The following is a 19115-nucleotide window of genomic DNA, read 5'->3' as shown; positions in this document are numbered from 1 at the left end:
GATTTTCCAATCGCAGTGTTTTAAGCCCAGGCGCAATTTTACCTTCAGCAAAAAACATAACGAGCAAATTTGCAAAATATTATTTAAAAAATGTTTGCAAATGTGGCGAACCTGTCGCATAAGCCGGATCTGAAGTCGGTTTGGTTTGAACCATATTTAAATGTTAAAACAGCAAAACATACACCAATTTTTTTGAATATACTTTGTTGATGATGAAGAGCCACACACAGTTCACTATTGGGACAGTTATCCAAGTATAGACCCTGGTGTTGCTCGCCTTGCCCTCTTTTCGTTGCTTCTAATTCTCAAGTGGTTATTGCTTCGTGCTGGAGATATGTGCCTGCAAATCTAAAGTAGTTAGCAAGGTTTGCTGAATATAGACCCGGAATATGCGATTGGACCACATCTGAATTGCTTTTAAGTCGAACATTGTTGTTGATTTGAATATGAAGTTGGGCCAAAACCAGTTCACAGCGAGGGCCTTGGCTGGCGCATTGACCATGTGGCCATGGCCGGAACCGCTGCTGACCCACAACTGCAAAATGTGGCAAGTGGCCCGCAGCCAGCCACCCGCCGAACAGGTGCAAGTCCGAGCCGGCCTCAAAGTGGATGCAGTGGATGCAGTGGACTTAAGTGCATTCAACCTGTTGCCAGTGTGGCGGCCACTTCCACTTGTTGGCCAAGTTTATTGTCCAGTCATTAACGCGCGGCTGCATTAGGCTCTGGCAACTCAATTCAATTTGAGTGCTTGAATGGGCGAGTGAGTGCATTCGCTCGATTGCCAATTGGCATTGATTTTGAACCCGCGTCTCGGTTCAATTGCCCACAATTGACAATGGGGCACTCCGCGAAGCAAATTGATTTCATCTTAGCCCCAGGACTGGCTGACTGGCCAGCCTCCGGGCCAGCCTGCCATAGCTACCATTTTTCCATTGTGTCCAATGGCTCATTGCTTATTGGCTTTGTGGTTTTGTGGTTCTCCAATTGGCCGTTAGATGTGCCCAAATGCTGTACAGGTAACCTAACTGTATGCGCATATGCCTTCGATTTGCGCAATTCGCGAATGATTAGGCGCAGCTTATTGGCCATGAATCGAATGTTTAGACTGTGATGCCACAGCTCTTCCTATCATCAGAGCTCGTTCGATGGATTTTACAAGAAAAATTCAGTATTCTTCACGCCAGACTGATATTTCTTGATTGAACACCTAGTTTCCATCACAAGATCTTCATTCCCATTCCACTCTGCCGAGTTGCCAAATTTCCCACAATCACATTTTGAATGCATTTAAATAGATCTAATGACAAAGAGTCGTGTGAAGCACGTCTCAAATTCATTTGCATATATATATTAAGGCCTAAACGGATGGCTAACAGATTAGTTTCTTATTACAGCTTTTCAAAAATCCGTCTGAGACTTAAATACTTGAATAGAGCAATTCAGAAAAACTAACAACTTCATTTTTATGCTGATATTTTCTAATACTGTTTCCAAGTGCAGCAAGAGTATATTGGTTGTGTTGTCAACAATATTTTAGTCAGTTACTCCACATTTGCTGTACAGGATATGTTCTTTGAATATGCTCATCGAATCCAGCTTCATGTTATGTGCCAGAGTCTTAAACACTCTCAAGCTAAATACCCCAATCGGTCTCTATTCTTTGTTGAACAGATATCATGACTATTGGGAATAGAGTATCTAGCGATTGGGAACTGCTGTTTGCTTCTTTTATGCTTGGGTAAAAATATTATTATGAACTTAAAAGCTGTTTGATTCTCTATTATTTGAGAGGGGGTTGAGGAATATCTGCCTGTTGCTGCTTGTGACATGTGAGTGTGTGTGTGTGTGTGTGTGTGCGTGTGTACGCCAGCGTCTGTGTGTGTGTGTGTTAATGAAGCAACTGGCTGCGACTTGACGAAAAGACTGATTGATAGCCGTGTTGCCTGTGAAGCTTAGAGCAACAGTTACTACAGTTACATAATTACACAAATTGATTTCACAGAGGCCCGCGGTGCTCAGCTGCTCCCAAATGCCAATGCGAATGATGACATCAGCAGCAGCAGCAGCAGCAGCAGCAGCATCTGCCACAAAGGCAACGGGCACGACATCACGAAATGCGTTTTGGTAATTCCAAATTGGGAATAATCATAATACATAAGCCGATGCTTGGGTATGTGCAGCAGACAACAATCGTTAGAGAAGGGTATGAGTGGGAGAGAGGGGGGGGGGGGGTGCATACGGGCTACACTGTCACGCCAGCAAAACACGAGCCGCCTGCCTGCGGTTGCATTTAAGAGCGCACCGTACGAAGCGCCAGTGAAAGTCTCAGCCGGGTCAAATCAATCAGCCTGGGCGGCGACCTGGCCAAAATGCCAAATGTGCCTTTTCGTTCCATCCCAGCCAATCCGCCCTTCGGCCACCCCTCCTCCTTACATATTTCATCTAGCTTTGCTTTGCTGTGTCTGCCAAACTGGCAGCTAATTAATTTTTTTTCTTTTTTCTATAGTGTGTGCGTGTTGTTTTTTTCTTCTCCGTTTTCGGCCCCCTGCTCTACCCCTGCCATAACACCTCTCGCAGCGCCTCGACTGCCTTCAAAAGCAACGCCTAATTATGTCATTAAAAGCGTTTTCAACGATTATGCGTTCCACGGAAGATTGTCGAAACTGTGTGGCAAATAGTATGACGACGATAATGATAATGATAGTGACCCATACGGGAAGAGATCGAGCGGTTCACGATAGCACACATCATACGGAAACTAGGGCTGGGGACTAAGTGCAATTAGGTTCTGCTAGGTTCTAGTTCACAGATATACTTATATAGATAGATTTAGCCAAAGATCTTGAATGTATTTGTGCTCCTCCCAAAAAAAAAAAGGATGCTGGGCACTGTTCGTGGAGATCGGGTTTGGCTCGATTTGGGGCTGGCTTACGCGATGTTTGGTTACGTTGGCGCATGACGAAAACCTCCGCGAAACGGTAAAAGTGAAGCGCATTGTGCGAGCCACAAACCACTTACAACGAGTATTGGCCAAATATGTGGCCGAAAGTAAAAGCCAAACGAGAGCGAGCGGCGCGCCGGCAAACAAGTCGTGACGGCCGAAAGTGACGGCCAGCTATGTGCAGCAGCAGCAGGCAGTCCGACGCCTTAGTCTGCATTTGGCCAGAGACAGCAGGAGCCGGAAATGACCGACAAGGCTTGCGCAAGATATGCCGCTGATGACTCTGACCCAAGACGTCATAGTTGGAGCCGCAGCCGGAGCCCAAGTCGGAGTCGGCGCTCTGTGTCGGAAGTGTCGAGGCTGGCGCATAACGATCAATCAATAATAACAAATTATTTATGCATAAGCATATAAATCGATCGTTGATGGCTTGCAACATTATTGGGTCTTAGCCGCCCCCCCCCCCCCCCCTCTCACCACTCCCGCTCGCTGTTGCCCCGTGCCCAGTCGCGGCTTTGAACTTAGTTTGTTGACAGCGAAATTTGTTTTGCTTTGCCGCAAAATCGAATATGGCCATTAAAATGCCAAAAAGACAAACTGTAAAATTGTTGTTGGTTTCTTTGTCTTTGGCTCGTTATTTTTGTTTTTTCTGCTGCTGCTTCTTCTTCTTCTTCTTGTAGCTTTAGTCGTGCGGTAGTCCGAAACAAATCAAAATGCAATTATGTAAGACACACAACAATGCAAAAAGACATACAACTCTGGGGCGTGCCATTCGTAATAATAATAACATCCTCTTCCAGCTAGTGTCAAGCGCCTGGCACAACGCCTCGCTGGTGACAGCTTGCCCCATGCCGCACAGCTGCAGCCCAGTGCAGCGTATTAAGCACACGCGTTGCACGTACCCAAATGCATAAGCTGCTAATGCCTGACCTCACAAGCACTTAAAATTTAATTAACATGCACTGCCTCGTTTTGAGTGCGGACTTTTCCTTATCAAGCGTCTGACTATGCGTGAACAGGTGAGCTGCAGTTGGACAGCTGATGAATGAAGCAACAATTAGAAACCCAGAGATGGACTTGGCTTTTTACTTTGATGAGCAATGCATCAGGACAGCAGATTTGCTGTCTGCCAAGGAATTTTTATCTGCTTGTTAATTGGTTTTAATTAAGGCCAAGTGTTGACGATATGCCCGTAATAGAAACTTAATTGTGATTATGAGAGGATATATGATCATCTATTGTGACGTATGTCTAGTAAATATTACAGATATATTTTAAGACCATATTTAATAGTTGATGCTTAAAGTATAAATACGGGAGTGTCTTATCAAAAGACAACCCAATCTTATTTTTCATATACAAGCTACTTTCTCGATTTTCAAATATTTGTTTACCCTATAAAGAGCACATGTCACATATATCAGCAGCAGAACTGTTTATTCAACGACCTGAGACCTATCAACATTTTCCACAGTTATTGTCCAATAAAGAGTTTTCTAAGGAAATCGAAAGGTTTTCTTTGGCAGCAAATCCCACATGAGCTTGCACCGGATTCAAAGGGGCTTTGGATTTTTATCGTTGGAAAGTTAATGCCCCCTCACAATAAGCCAAGTTAAGTGCTAGACTAGACCTCGGACCGGCCGCGCGCGTCCTCTTGCTGTTCGAACTGAGCCGCATCGGTTTGGCATTGTGCTCGCTTATTGGGCCGCAGCTTATTCATACGTATATATATTTGTATTATTATGATTATAAATATTTTTATTATCGCACACAATGTCTACGAATTTCACTTTCGATCTGCACACAATATAGCTGCAAATATGAATTTGTGGCACAATATATTATATATATATTTATTTATTTATTTGTTGCCTGCCATCGATTTGCCATTGTGTCGTCTGGCAATCGCCTAATGTGTATGATGATGATGAGGCTCACGAGACAAGCTCCATTCTTCTGTCCCCAGCGATGACGGTGAAGGGTGCACACACACACACACACATACACACAGACATTGCACAAAGCCTCAGAATTGCCGACGAGATGTTGAAATGGTAACAAAACGGCAACAGACAATTGTGATGGGGCGTTTTGTCTAAACGATACCGATTTCAATTCCGATTCGAAAGCGAGCAGAAAGCCGAGACTAAAGCCAGCTCCAATACTCGGGTAGATGAATTATTGTTATGCATAATTCGTGTGACAAATGCGACACCCAAAAAGAGTGAGAAATGCAGTCGAGCATTGATAATTATGTTAATTGCCTGGCCGAATTGTTCAAAATTATAAGAAAAAACATAGGAGGGCGGGGGGTCTGAGGGGGTGAGGGGGTTGCCACTGCGCGTCCAGGGCCATAAATGTGCAGCAATAAATAAATTGTCGCCTTGCTTTCGACAAAAGAACGTGACCCCCCCCCCGCTAACACATTGCCTGCGATTTGTCATGAAACGGTTGCACCACGATGAAAGCGTGCGGCTTCAAGCTGACAAATTTTGTGTAGCTATTTTGTGTATTGTCTGTACTGACAACAACAACAACAACAACAACAACAACAGCAACAATAACAATAACAATAACAACAACAAGAGACTTTCATTCTTGCCCCCCCCCCCCCCCCCCCTCGATAAAGATACACTTTGTTGCGCTGTCTCAACTGTTATTTTTTTCCAGACGCTTTGTTGCTGTTGTCATTTGTTGCTGGCTTTTTGGGTTGCCACAGCGCTCTGATTATATGCTACGTACTATTTCATTTGCTGACAGACGCGCACGTACAACAAAACTCACAAAGACAACAACAAGAGACATCTTAACCACAAGTGCCTCAGCAAGCAAATGCAGGCACAGCTGCTAAAACCGAATTCGTAATACCTTGATAATGCCTGAGTTACAATTATTTATTATTCCGATAAACAAACTTTGCCCAAAAGGCAGCCAAGGCGAAGCTCAAAATAAACCATATTTTAGTCTAAAATTTGTTTTACTTAAAATAAATATCTTTCAGGTTGGACCCAGCACCAAAGCATAGGCAACTTGGGCCACAACCTTTGCATTTATTCAACCATTTTTGGCGGATCAAATTTAGCCCGCAATTTCAATATGAAAATATCTACGGCATGCAATATTTTCAGTAGAATGGGCAAAAGTAAACAACAAATGTAAATGTTAAATAAAAATGTTAAAACAATATGTAAGCCAAGGTTTGAACCAAGACGTTGGTTCAAGGCTGTGGCAAGCCAGCTTCTTTCCAAGCGTGCAACCTACAATGAATACATTTTACTTTGAGCTTGTCTTTAATATGTAGAAAAACAAGGAAACATTCAAAAACATTTTCAATTGCTTTGACTAACGCTTTAGTCTGACTTGGATAACGCTTTAGTTGGGAGTAAAGTGGCAGCTGTCCAAAGTAAAGTTCCAAGATATTAGACAAACAAAACGTGGGACGCAAAGTGTCTGAAAGGATGAGTGGGATTTGTCTGCAAAACGAAAACAAGAAAAACTGCAAACTCCGAAAGTTGCCTTATGACATAAATATTTTCCAAATCTTAAACAATGCAAGCTTAACTTAATATTTCTGGAACACCAATATCTTGCTTAATATCTAATAATTAGACTTGTTTGTAATTGTTTCTTAATAGCCTTCTCTGCATTTGAGATATGCAAATGCGAAAACCTAAAATGACCGTTAGCTGTTATGTTTAATTGTTACTAAAATAGAGATTTTGCATACATTGAATCTTAGCCAAAATGTGACAAAACAAAATTTGATAAAGAGCGATTAAGAAATTTTTATTTTAATTGGCAGCTTAATTTTGTTATTTTCTTTTGGCAGGCATATTTTTATGGCTCACCCCTTGTAAAAAAAAACGCTTATAGAGTTTACATCAATTCATTTTCCCAGCAAACATGTTGAGAGAGAAAAAAACGCTTATAGAGTTTACATCAATTCATTTTCCCAGCAAACATGTTGAGAGATTCATGGTACCCGCACGAGCTAGCTGAGTAGGCACATTCAATCAGCAAGCACATCTGCATGGCAAGTGCCTGGAGCTGAGCTGCGACGTGTCGATGGTTACACGATAGCTAGATACTTAGAACAAGAGCCATGCAATTATGATCCGCTAGCTTTGGCTGAGCACGCTGTTCATGGGCATGTCCACGCCCAGGAAGAGCTGCAAGGCAGCAGCCGCCCTGGAGCCGTTGCTCTTCCCGAATCGAATACAACAAAAAATTGCAAAACAAAAAAAAAAAAACAAGAAATAGTTGCACTTATGCTGAATGAAATGTAAACTTGACGCAAAGTAGATTTTTTATTAATTTAAACATTGTCGTCGTGGAAAACAGAAGTGAAAATGCGAGCGGCAAATGACAACTCAATGTGCCTGTCGCTGGCATTGCGTTGGGTGGCGGCGGTGCAAATTATGAAATTAGTATTATGTGAAATGGAGTTAAAAGTGTGATTAACTTGGCGCGTATGTAAAACCCCCAGTCGAAGCCACAGCCAAAGACAAAGGCATCCAAGGCATTAAACATAAAGCATACGGCATAATAAGCTAGCTAAACCAAACGGCAAACCGCAAAAACGCCAAAGACAATGAAAGTCAACTAGTTGCGTGTGTGTTTGCGTGTGTGTGTGTGTATGTGTGCGAGTGGCAATTAATACCATTTCAGTTAGTTTTCGCAGCCAGCAACTGTTTTCCAAGTGAGCAAGCATGCGATTTCGTCTCCAGCTCCCAACGCTGACAGAAGAAGAAGACAAACGCATCAGCCCTGCCACATTGTTGCTGTTGTTGTTGCTGTTGCTGTTGGCTTATTAGCAATGGCAGTTAGAATCGGCATTGGGCTTGTCAAGTGGAGAAAGCCACGCAATGCGGTTGCCCAAAAAACCGCAAGCGCAGCGTTCCAACTCCACAGACAGCTGCATGTTATTTCAAGTTCGTTGCCTAAGTCTTTTGTTCTGCATGCGGTAAGTGCACAAAAAACAACTAAATTCGCATTGAGGCTGAATGTGTGAAACAAATTGGATTAACTGGCACGCGAATCTGTTGTCCAGCTACGAGTTTCCATTTCGATTTCGATTGCCAGCTGAGCAGGGCCTCGTCCAGCCTCGTCACAGGGCAACGTCTGTTGCGCTTTGCTTGCTTCGCTCTCTCAACTTTTCTATAGTTGACTTTAATCATACAGTATTAAATGTACATACAAAACTAATACTCGAGACCAAAAACCAAAGCCAAATATAATTTATAAGTATTAAAAAGAAAATCAGCAGACCAACAATTAATAGACCATGAATAGCAGCTAGACGTTTTCATTGCTTGGACTTTTTAGAGAAAATTGCACACTTTTCAAAGCCAAACTTCAGACTCAGTTTCAGATCTGACTAAGGTACACATAGCTCTCATATCTCATGGAAAGGGATTCAATAACAGAAATTTGACACAAGGCAATTGAATAAATTACAATAAATTGAAATAAATTTCAATTTAAATAAAATTGCATATTATTTTTGGACTTAAATGCTTAGATAGTTATTTATTTTCATTATTGAAATAATTTTATAATTTTATGGAATTAAAAATATTATTCTGCATTTTTATGTCAGGTATTTTATTTATGGCAAACGCCTGCCTGCGCTTTTATGTATTAATGCTGTTTGTTAAAGTACTTTGAACTTACAATAAATATTGCAAAAACTAACCTTTTAATTTGAAGCGAGCTGCGTCAATTGTTTGCTAAATAATGAAATGAATGTTGAACTTTGTTTTAATTCCGTTTCTTTTCGTTGTTGTTTTTTTGTGTATTTTTTTTTTAAACATAAGCAAGCAACTATTTTGAATACTTGTCGACTTCAGCTCACGCAAAACATTTTTCAGCGGCTTTTGCAAATATTGTGCAAACTATAATTAATTGCATTGTGAAAATAAATGTTGCATAAAAACGATACAAAAAAAAAATGCAGACACAAAACAAAACAAATACAAGAGACACGCACGAGTAACAAACATAGGCACAGGCACAGGCAACGTCTAGGGGTCAAGGATTCCTTTTTGATTTATTTTTATATTATTTTTATATATTTTTTTGGCAGCCGTTGAACAAACGTAACGGCAACAAGTCAAACGGGCAACCAGCGTACAAGAAATGCGCGCGCTTGCAGCAGCTCGAGGCACGAAAAAGACGACCACGACCACGACCACGACGATGACGATAACGATGGAGCTGCCTGTGAACCGGGACCGGTAGCGATCCGTCAAACACGTTTCCCAGTTACAACCTCCCAACGGAATGATTTGGCCGAATCTGCAGCAGCGCCAATGAAGCTCGGCTAGACTGCCAGAGACAGCGACAACGGCGCCCACCGTTAACATGTAGCTGGCGCCGGCAAGCAAGAGAGAGAGAGAGAGAGAGAGCCCAACCAGAGAAAGAGGTAAAGAGAGAGAGTGAAAGAGCTGCTCACCTGTTGCCAGCTGCAGTCAACATAATTTGCAGAGAGAGAGAGAGAGAAAGAGGGCGAGTGTGTGTGGGAGAGACTCTCTTTGGCTTGCACTGAGAGCAGAAGAAAGTAGCGAGTCGCTGAGTCTGCGAGCACCCTATAAGACTGATATTCAAGTAGCTACTATTGCAGCTCCAGTTGTTCAGATTGAAATGAAGCTAATTGAATTTGTCAACTGGAGCCATCGGCTTGCCTAAGTGGTTCCACTGGTGACACCACTGAGCATGCTTGACAGGCTGACATGTTTTGCATATCGATAAAACGGTGTTTCGGTGCTTCAAGTAGTTGTTCTGCTTAAAGCAAATTAAGCTTCATAAATATTTGTACTTAATTATTGACAGCTTCCAATTTCTAGTCTCTATGTCAAATCGCTTATTAGAAGGCCTGATGAGCAGCCAAGAGAGTATACTAGCACTAGCAAAACGCTTACGAATTCATTGTAAGGAGACTCTTGAATTCCGAAATCAAGTTGACTCAAGATCCTTTGTAATTGCTGTAACAACACTTTTTCATAGCTACGTTGAAAAATAACATATATATTATTCCCTAACCATACTTAAATTGATCGCTCTCTCTCTCTCTTATTCCCTCCCAGTTAGATTACAGATAAAGTAAATGTTTACTGGGCGGACACATCCTTATTCACATATTATATTTCACCATTCAATTCCATTAAATATCTCATCTAAATATCAATTTGACATCAGTCAAATTTGACACACAAATTAATTTAGCCTTGAATTGCCCTTCATATTGTCGATATAAGTATTATCGAATTGTTACATTTAATTTCCCAATCAATTATTGGACTCAATTAAGCAATTAATTAACAATCTCCAAATCTGTTTAATAGTTTGAGTTGAGTAACTCAAACAGAAGAAGAAATCAACTAATTTGATGAGCTTTGTTGTTTAAATTTCTCTTTCATATTATGAGGTCTTTTCGATGCCCACAACGAATTGCAGAGTTGCATTCAAATCCCAATCAATTACATCGATTACTTTATTTGAGGCCTATAAATAGGGCGGATCTACGTAGGATAACTCATTCGTCTACAGCCTGTCTGCCGGGCGAGGCCAATTTTTTGTTTTTCTCCTTTTTTTCTTACCTACTTTTAATTTTTATAAAATATTTTTTATATATATATTTTTTTAATATTTTTATTTGTGAACTGTTTTTTTTTTTTTTTATTTCCGTCCTGTATGCTTTTGTAAAGCAACAAAGGAAATTGCTTGCATTTCGAGAAGTTGATATATTTTAATAAGTTATTCATTGCAATGCAATAGAAATATTTCTACTGTTGGTTAAATGCCGAGAAGTATGGTGGGTGGAGTTTAATCGAGATCCCTCTAATCAAAACTTTTCCTTTTCAAACAACTTTCTTTGGGGTCGAGTTGTAAAAACGTATGTTACACATATTAAAAAAAATAATTATTACATATTATAAATGCATTACTTGGGAAGTCGCTTGTATAATTTCAAAACGGGCTTCTCCCAAATCACGAAACAGATTCTAAGCGCTGCTTTTAAGCTCGTTAAGCTGCCACGGGTGGGAGTTGCTGGCTGTTTGCAGGGTAATGTATGTAAACAGTTGCAGTTGGTTGTTTTTCTTTTTCTCAATAAATCGTAAACTTAAAAAAAAATGTTGATTTTTCATTTTACTTCGTGTTGCATAAGCAAATCTCTTCAAATGAGCTCACTTTAAAAAAAAAAAAAAATTTTAACAGGAAAAAAAAGTAAAGTTTGTTTGCGGCCCACACGGCGTATGCGCAACGCGCACATCCGTCATAACTTTAAGCTGGAGGCTGCTTTTCCACAGTCTTCACCTGTTTGACCCACGGCCCTTCAGACGTATGGGCAATGCGCAAAAGTCAAATCATGACTCTCAACTGGAGGCACTTCGTCCACTCGGTGTCGCTTTTAAGCCAAACAGAGCGGCAGATTGCGCAAGGCGAGCCGCAGGCGAATTGCCGCCGTTTAATTGCTGTATTTAAAGCTGCAATTAATTTGGTTTTTTCTTCATTTAACTTGACTTCAAATTTTTAATTAAAGGCAATCCACAACGATGCGCAGCCACTCGGAAATGGCAGACGCTCGACTAGAATCGAGCGATGAGCAATATCGCAGAGCATTGCCAAAATTAATTTATCCTCATGCTCTTGCTGTGGGTCCATTCAAGTTTTCTTCTAAATTCGTATTCGTTTTGCTGTTTTGTTCTGGAACAATCATCTCCTTAAATTACCTTCCGGATCTGGCCGAGTCCTTAGCTGTATATGCCCTTTGTGGGCCAAACACAAAATAAGCATTGAGTACTTCTTACAGAGAGGAGAAGAGAAGAGTACTTCTTACAGAGAGGGTATCAATACGTCTGGAAGTGTGTTTAAGCTGCGGCAGCTTCAAATTAATTCTTCGGTTTAGTTTTTCAAAGTTTAAAGTTTTTATAATTAAGTTTGTTTTTTTGCTTTTAATTATTATTTTTTGTTTTCGTTTTTTTTATTTTTGATCGGTTGTATTAACTATCAACCAAATATGATGGTTCCATATATTTTTGTATTTCGTCGTCTTTGTTTTTTTTTTTTTTTCTACACAGAAGCTAATCATTAGCAATATCGAATGGAACTTTCAGCTATAAATTGTGCTGCCTGACAGCCAAGAAGCATCACAAGCTATTGGAGCAGCGCCCCGAGAGCTACTTAAACATCAGCAAGAGTAACAACAATCAACTAATTCAACTATCGATATGAAGGTAACAGAATTCATTTAAGGACTCATCTTTGGGCCGACTAACATATACACTTACAGGTCTTTGTCTGCTTGCTTGCCACTCTGGCACTGGTTAATGCGGGACAACGCGGCGGAGCTGGCGGTGGTGGCTATCTGCCAGGCGGTGGACGTGGCGGCGGCGGCGGCGGTGGCGGCTTCAGGAATGGAGCTGGACTCATCTCTCATGTCTCACAGTTGCATGGCAACACGAAGGTGCAAATTGGCTCAGGCGCTAGCGCTGGATCCTATGGCGGTGGTGCTGGCGGTGGCGGCGGTGGCTGGCAGGGAGCAGGTGCTAGCGCTGGAGGTGGACGCGGAGGCTATGGTGGTGCAGGCGGTGCTGGTGGCTGGCAGGGTGCTGGTGCTGGCGCTGGAGCTGGCGGCTATGGCGGCGGTGCTGGAGCTGGAGGCTGGCAGGGAGCTGGTGCCGGTGGTGGTCGCGGCGGCGGCTACGGCGGTGGTGCTGGAGCTGGTGGCGGACGCGGCGGCTATGGCGGCGGTGCTGGAGCTGGTGGCTGGCAGGGAGCTGGCGCAGGCGGTGCAGGCAATGCCTGGGGCAATCCGGCATCGTTCGATTATTCAGTTAACCACGGTGCTAGCGCCTCCGTTGGTGGCGGCTCCCGCGGTGGTGCTGGTTGGTGGAACGATTAAAATGATTGTTTGTACTAGATACAGAATAGATATGACAAACCGAATAAAATGAGTTAATCAAACAGAAAATGCGTTTCAATTAAAGAGGACTGCCAGATCTTTAAAATTAAATTGCTTATAAGCTTTAGCCAGACTTTGAATCAAATAAAATATATGCCAGATGGCGGCTCAACAGCTTGGCAACGGCTTGAAGCTAAGCTCCATTAGAGGGCGACACAGTGCACAAAGTTCGCGACAAGAGTCTTTTGTTTGAGCGTTCCAATTGTAAGCTGCAGATGGCGCTTCCCGTATAATTTGGCCAAGTTTTGCAACATAAACGCCAGAGCGCGCCACATGCCATGTGTGTTATTTTGAGCTCTAGGTAGCGCCAGCTTCGAAGCCGGCCAGTTCGTTGCTGAAGTCTTTCGTTTTATATAAAACCTGTTCGCTTAACCATCTCTCGTGATATTTGTACCGCATTCAGACCGGGTTAATGAAGTTCAATGTCAGAGCGCGGCGTTGGCTGTGAAAAGCGAAAGTCGAGCGATGGCATGGGCTGGCCCCATCTGTGCTCAGCCAGATCACAACGGTATCATCGGCGCGACAGCTCATTGTCATAATACAATGGCCATAAAGGATAAGCCCGACTGACAGGCTGCTCCTCAGGCGGTATTCGTGCACTTGAAGGCATTTCAAATTGAAACTGGACTCAACGCATTTGGACAATGAAAATTAAACAGCTTTGCTCATTGTATTTGGATTTCGCAATCATATTTTTTTTATTTTGTTTTTCATTCTCATGTTTTTGATTTGTAGCCAACCACTTCACGTGTGTATAAACTTGTCTTTACCTTTTGATTTTTCGCTTCCGCCGTTTGCTTTTGTTTGATAGGCTTTGCATTTTGTATTTGCCATGTCATGTGAGTGTGTGCGTGTGTTTGTTTGTGTGTTTATTTCTTTGTGGTCCACGGTATGGTCAAGTGCTGTTTGGCTGCTTGGCGTCGTCGTGTCTCGCTTGAGACGTGCCCAGAACCTTGGCAAAGCCACAGGCAATCGAATGGCTTTTTTGCATTTTGTGCATAAGACAAATATAATTACACAAGCAAATACAATTTGTTGTTGATTTCAAATTGTTGCCGTGTGTATTTGCATTTCATATGTTTGGCTCGGCTCAACTGGTTTGCCATCTAGCAAATATTTGCCGTATTGCATGTCTGTCCCAACACATTGAGCAAACTTTACATCGTGGCATTGAGCGCAGACAAATTATTTCGTAATTTTATGAAGCAAACAATTTACAAACGCCAGAAACTAAGAGTAAGTACTTCATGCGTGGCTAAGTTCAAGGGCAAGGCATATATTCTAGAAGCTGACACAAGAATTGGAAAGCAACATTTAAAAGTTTCAGTAAGAAAGCATGTTCTCACTTTCTTCGACTAGCTTTAAATGTTTTCCATTTAGTTAGTCAATAAAAGAATTCTTTGAAAAGCTTAAAACGCTTAATTAGTAGATGCAACGGATGCTACAGAATAAACTTTAACACAATAAAACTGAAACTCTTTATTTCCAAACATAGATTAACAACAATCTAGAGCACAACCTCCACGGCCAATGAAACATTTGGCATGCTAACTGCATGACTTGTGAAATAATACTTTCAGATTTATATATAGAAACTGTTTCTATATACTTCAAATTAGTGTTAATGGAACTGTGTTGGTCTCAGAGACGGCGTTTGATATTTGTCTGTTCATTTATTTTCTTTCTCTCTACAATTTGTCACAGCATTTAAATCATAGTTTTATTTAAATCAGTATAGCTACTGAGTTTTTGCATATTGTAAATGTTTTTGAACAGGATTATTTGAATGCAATTAAAAAACAATTTTTATGGGCCACGTTAGCAGCGGCAGCCTTAATGCTACAGCTATTTTAATTTATATGTTTTGCATTCCCATCAATTAGCTACAGAATACAGCATGCACAAATACAAATACGTATGTATGCATGTATGCATATATGTATATATAAGTAGTATATCGATGGTTTTTATGTGTACGTCTGATTACTATGGAAAGTAGGCAGCCGCTTATGCAAATCAATTATATCGCAGAGAGCTGTTCATTTTTATATGCATTAATATTACATCCATGCATATGTACATACATATGCATACATGCATACACACTTATGTATACGTGGCTTTAGTACGAACAGAATCTTTAATATATGCCACACGGCTGCATTGAGTATAATTATAATTATATGCCAGCTATAGTTTATGAGTGTCATCAATTCTGCAACCCTATAATGACAATGCGCGGTACTAGCGAGGGTCGATCAATAGCTAGATGACTTATGCGCGACGCAGACAATTATGCTCTAGACTAAAGAGCTTGACTGGAAGCGCAGACACTTTCTAAGAAAAGTGCCAGTTAATATATTAATTAAAAATTATTGTGTTCGCATATCGTGAACAAAGTCTTGTTTTTTGTTTCACAAGAACAGTGTTGGAACGTTGTGTTGCATTCAAGGATACATTTAAAACCAATTGAACCACCCTCTCGTATGAGCTTGCGAGTAGATGCGACCACCAAAAACTTAAATATTTATGCACTGCAGCTAGACATTCACTTCTGTGCAGTTGGGTCAGTAATTGCATATGAGTTAGTGAATAATTAAATATTTTAATTTCACGCAAGCCTTCAGATTGAAGGCAATGCGATGGGAACTACTTTTTATTAGGCTGCAATGGAAGATGATTCTATTGTAACAAAAGACGCGTTGCCCGCCAACCAAATGTATCTATCCACAGCATTTTTATCTTCATCTAATGAACGTGTTGAAAAACAAAAGCACATGATGGTTTTTTTATTTTATTTTGTTTTTTGTTTTTCATCTTGGTGCTGGCAGCGCGTGAGGCCCCAAAACTGGTTAAGAATATTTCTGAATGCTGCCGCACTACAAGGCGAAACGGCAGCAAAAAAATATGTATATATACATATATCTATAGAAAAATGTACAATGGCGACCTAATATACAGATCGTAAAACTATAAGATTGTTGGGTACTTTATGCATATATACCGAGAGCTGCGAGGCATATAAAAATCGTAATAAAAATTCTTTACTCTTCTTAGCTTTAATCTTATTTAACGTGTCATATATACGAATTAAATTTAATTATCAGTTTGGCAATAATATTTACAACTTTGATGATAAAAATATAATTAATAAAACTTCCATTATGCGCTTTTAAATGTCATGTCTCTAAATGGCGTATAACAGAAAATTAGTTAAGAGCTTAAATAAATTTAAATAAATTCCCGGGAATGCTAAATTTTTTATATTTGTGTGCTATTATTAAGCAAAAACAGAGGTTGCATAATTATTGTTAATCTTAAATATACGAATATTTTTATTTATTTTGTTTCTATTTTCGGCAACTGCAATCTGAATGAATAAGCTAAAACACAGCCAAAAATTAATGTTTCACTAATAAATATTATTAGAAAATGTTGTTATTGTAATATTTAAGCAAAACATAGGAAATAGAGAATTATTCTATAACTTTATATAGTATTGTGGATGACCTTAAAGAAATCCTAATTGAAATATGCTGAATATGAGCCAAAGATTTCCTCAATAGATATAGCTAATGAATCAATTGTTACAGCATACAAGGCCTATAGAGACATACCTATTTATGGACTGACAATAAACACCCCCAACCACAAGAAATATCGAGAATTAGAGCTTAGCTTACATTTTCTGTAGGCCTTAGGGAGCATTGAACTCTGGAAGTTGCCGGGTTCTAACCAAACTATTTCTTTGTATTTTCTTAGTACCAACAACTACGTATATATACACATAGTATATATATAGTATAGCATACACATATATGTATGTAAGTATTGCTCAGTCAATTGACTATGCAAATATGAGCCAAAACATAGGCAGCATCTCGGCGCTGAGCTGAGAACCGGTTCTGGCTTGGGCCTATTTATAAGCGATGATGTTGATGGGAACGTTTCGATATTAGGCCAAGCCTAAGGCTGCCAACTGAAGCGATCTGGCCCCACTCATTGGCTTCCTGATTATCTGATTACCTGATCTGGCGTTACAGTTTGTCGTTTTGCACAGGCCACTTAATACGCTTAGCTCGTGTGGGACCTTGGTCTGCAAATGAGCAGCAGCTACTATGGACGGGCTGTCCAAATATCATTTATCAATTGGGCAAGCTCTGCGTGTTGTCGACTGCTTTTGACAAACTGTTGATCTATTGTTGATGCTGTCTTTTCTGTCTCTCGTTTTCGTCTTCTTTTTCTATGTGATCAAACGCCGTTAATTTGTTTGACTTGTGGCCCAATGGATCCAACTTATGTTTGAGAAAACAGCCAGCATGCTCTTCGAGCGCGCTAACAACTAGCAGATACCCTGTAGCAGGCCGCCAAGTAGCTTAGCCGAAGGCTTAGCACAGTCAAAGGTCTAAATATAGTATTTTTCTTAAGCTGATATGTGCACTATTTGGCATACCCCTTCGGCGTACAGCCCATGAATACAGGGTATAAACAATGGCCAAGTCCAAGCCGCGCATGCGTAAAGATTTGCATAGTTACCGGAGACAATCGGCAAACAAAAGGCACGTCGGCAGCTTGTCAAAAGCAAATATCTTGAACAACATAGCACATACACATACAATATATGTGGGTTATTAATTCTTTTAATTGCTTAAACGATCAAAAGCAACAAATTGCTGAAGCACTCAAATCAAGTTTGCCGCACAACGTGCTTCAACTCGTGACACGAACGTGCACTTGGTGGGAAACTTATTGATATGAAAATGTATAAAAAACATCCATATGAAAAGCCATGTATATACTTATAAAAAACTTTTCCATAAGAGTCATAAGTTCTAGTCTGGCTTTTCGGACACCACCTCCAAAACATTAAGAGCCTAAATTCGAGCCCAAATTATTTACTTATCATACAAAAGGAACACGTCGTGCATGTCGTGTTTCATCGCTAACATGCACGACACGCGCTCTTCTCTACGCTGAGGCACCTGCTCTATCTTCAACTCGAACTCCCTCTGTCGCCAGGCTGAAGCTGAAGCTGATGCTGCGCATAGACCATGATCATATTGAGTTATTCATGCTATGCGATACTCGTTGTGTATTCGTTGTATATTGATTTCGAGCACGTTTTTTGGTATAAATGCGTGTTGGCATCTTAGTTGTAGAATTAGTCAACGCTTCCGTTTTGTCTTGAGCAGCACATCGAAACTGAAATCGTGATCGAGATACCAATCTATTGCAAGATGAAACCGTTTGCCTGTATTCTTGTTATCCTCGTGGCGCTTCTGGCCGGCAGTCAGGCTTCGCTTGAGGGTCTCCTTGGCGGCGGCGGCGGTGGCGGCGGAGGTGGTGGCGGCGGCATTGTTCAGCTGCTGCAAAGCAAACTGGGCGGACTCGGTGGAGGACTTGGCGGTGGTAACGGCGGTGGCTATGCTGGTGGCAGCGCTGGTGGCTACTCCGGCGGCTACTCTGGTGGACACTCTGGCGGCTACTCCGGCGGCTACTCTGGCGGCCATTCCGGCGGCTACTCCGGCGGCTACTCTGGCGGCCAGTCCGGCGGCTATTCCGGCGGCTACTCTGGCGGCCACTCTGCGCCCGCTAAGGTTATCATCGTCGAAGTGGTCAACCAGGGCCAGGGAGGTGGACATGGTGGTTACTCCTCGGGCGGTTATGGTGGTGGTCATGGCGGCTACTCCTCGGGCGGCTATGGTGGAGGTGGTTACTCCTCCGGTGGTTCCGGCTGGAACAAGGGCTGGTAAGCCAGCGCTTAGCCCAACAATAGCCTTAGACTCAAGTTTAAACAGGGAGCCAAAAAGCCAGAAATCGCAATATTCTTCAGTTATTTCTAAGTTAAATTTTTTTTTTTAATAAAAATTTTTAAATATATATAAAAACGCTTTTTTTTGCTAGTCTTAAGCTGAAAATTAACGCAATATATGAACAGAAATTTTCAATTCATATTGTAAATATTAAAATTAAGCATCGCTAGCTCAAACCGGTTGTCGACGTGCTTCCTGTTTGACCCATTGTCCGGCGCGGTGACCTCATGGCACAGCCAGCCGCTTTGCATGGGCTCCACTTAATTGGCCCCGACTGCAATTTGGCTCTAATGCGACATTTATAGCACGGGCGCGCGAAGATCACCCGCCGTAAATTGGCCAAAACGAAGACAATTCAATTTGGCAAGGCTTATATTTTACATGGGGCCCAACGCTT

General features: G+C 41.3%; 2 protein-coding genes across 2 annotated transcripts; both read left to right on the top strand.

Moving 5' to 3' along the window:
• The first annotated feature begins 12028 nt into the window (after window positions 1-12028).
• LOC6636156 (uncharacterized) lies at window positions 12029-12892 on the top strand. The gene is made up of 2 exons (XM_032439772.2): window positions 12029-12177; window positions 12234-12892. Exons 1-2 carry the CDS (start codon window positions 12172-12174, stop codon window positions 12843-12845), a joined length of 618 nt encoding a protein of 205 aa, XP_032295663.1. The 5' UTR covers window positions 12029-12171; the 3' UTR covers window positions 12846-12892.
• A 5172-nt stretch (window positions 12893-18064) lies between these two features.
• On the top strand, window positions 18065-18754 carry LOC116652042 (uncharacterized). The gene has a single exon (XM_032439773.2). The coding sequence runs from the start codon at window positions 18143-18145 to the stop codon at window positions 18656-18658; it is 516 nt and encodes a 171-aa protein (XP_032295664.1). The 5' UTR covers window positions 18065-18142; the 3' UTR covers window positions 18659-18754.
• The last annotated feature ends 361 nt before the right edge of the window (window positions 18755-19115 follow it).

The sequence above is a fragment of the Drosophila virilis genome, chromosome X, assembly GCF_030788295.1.
Source record: "Drosophila virilis strain 15010-1051.87 chromosome X, Dvir_AGI_RSII-ME, whole genome shotgun sequence".
Lineage (NCBI taxonomy): Eukaryota > Metazoa > Arthropoda > Insecta > Diptera > Drosophilidae > Drosophila > Drosophila virilis.
This window is presented reverse-complemented; position numbering and strand designations above follow the sequence as displayed.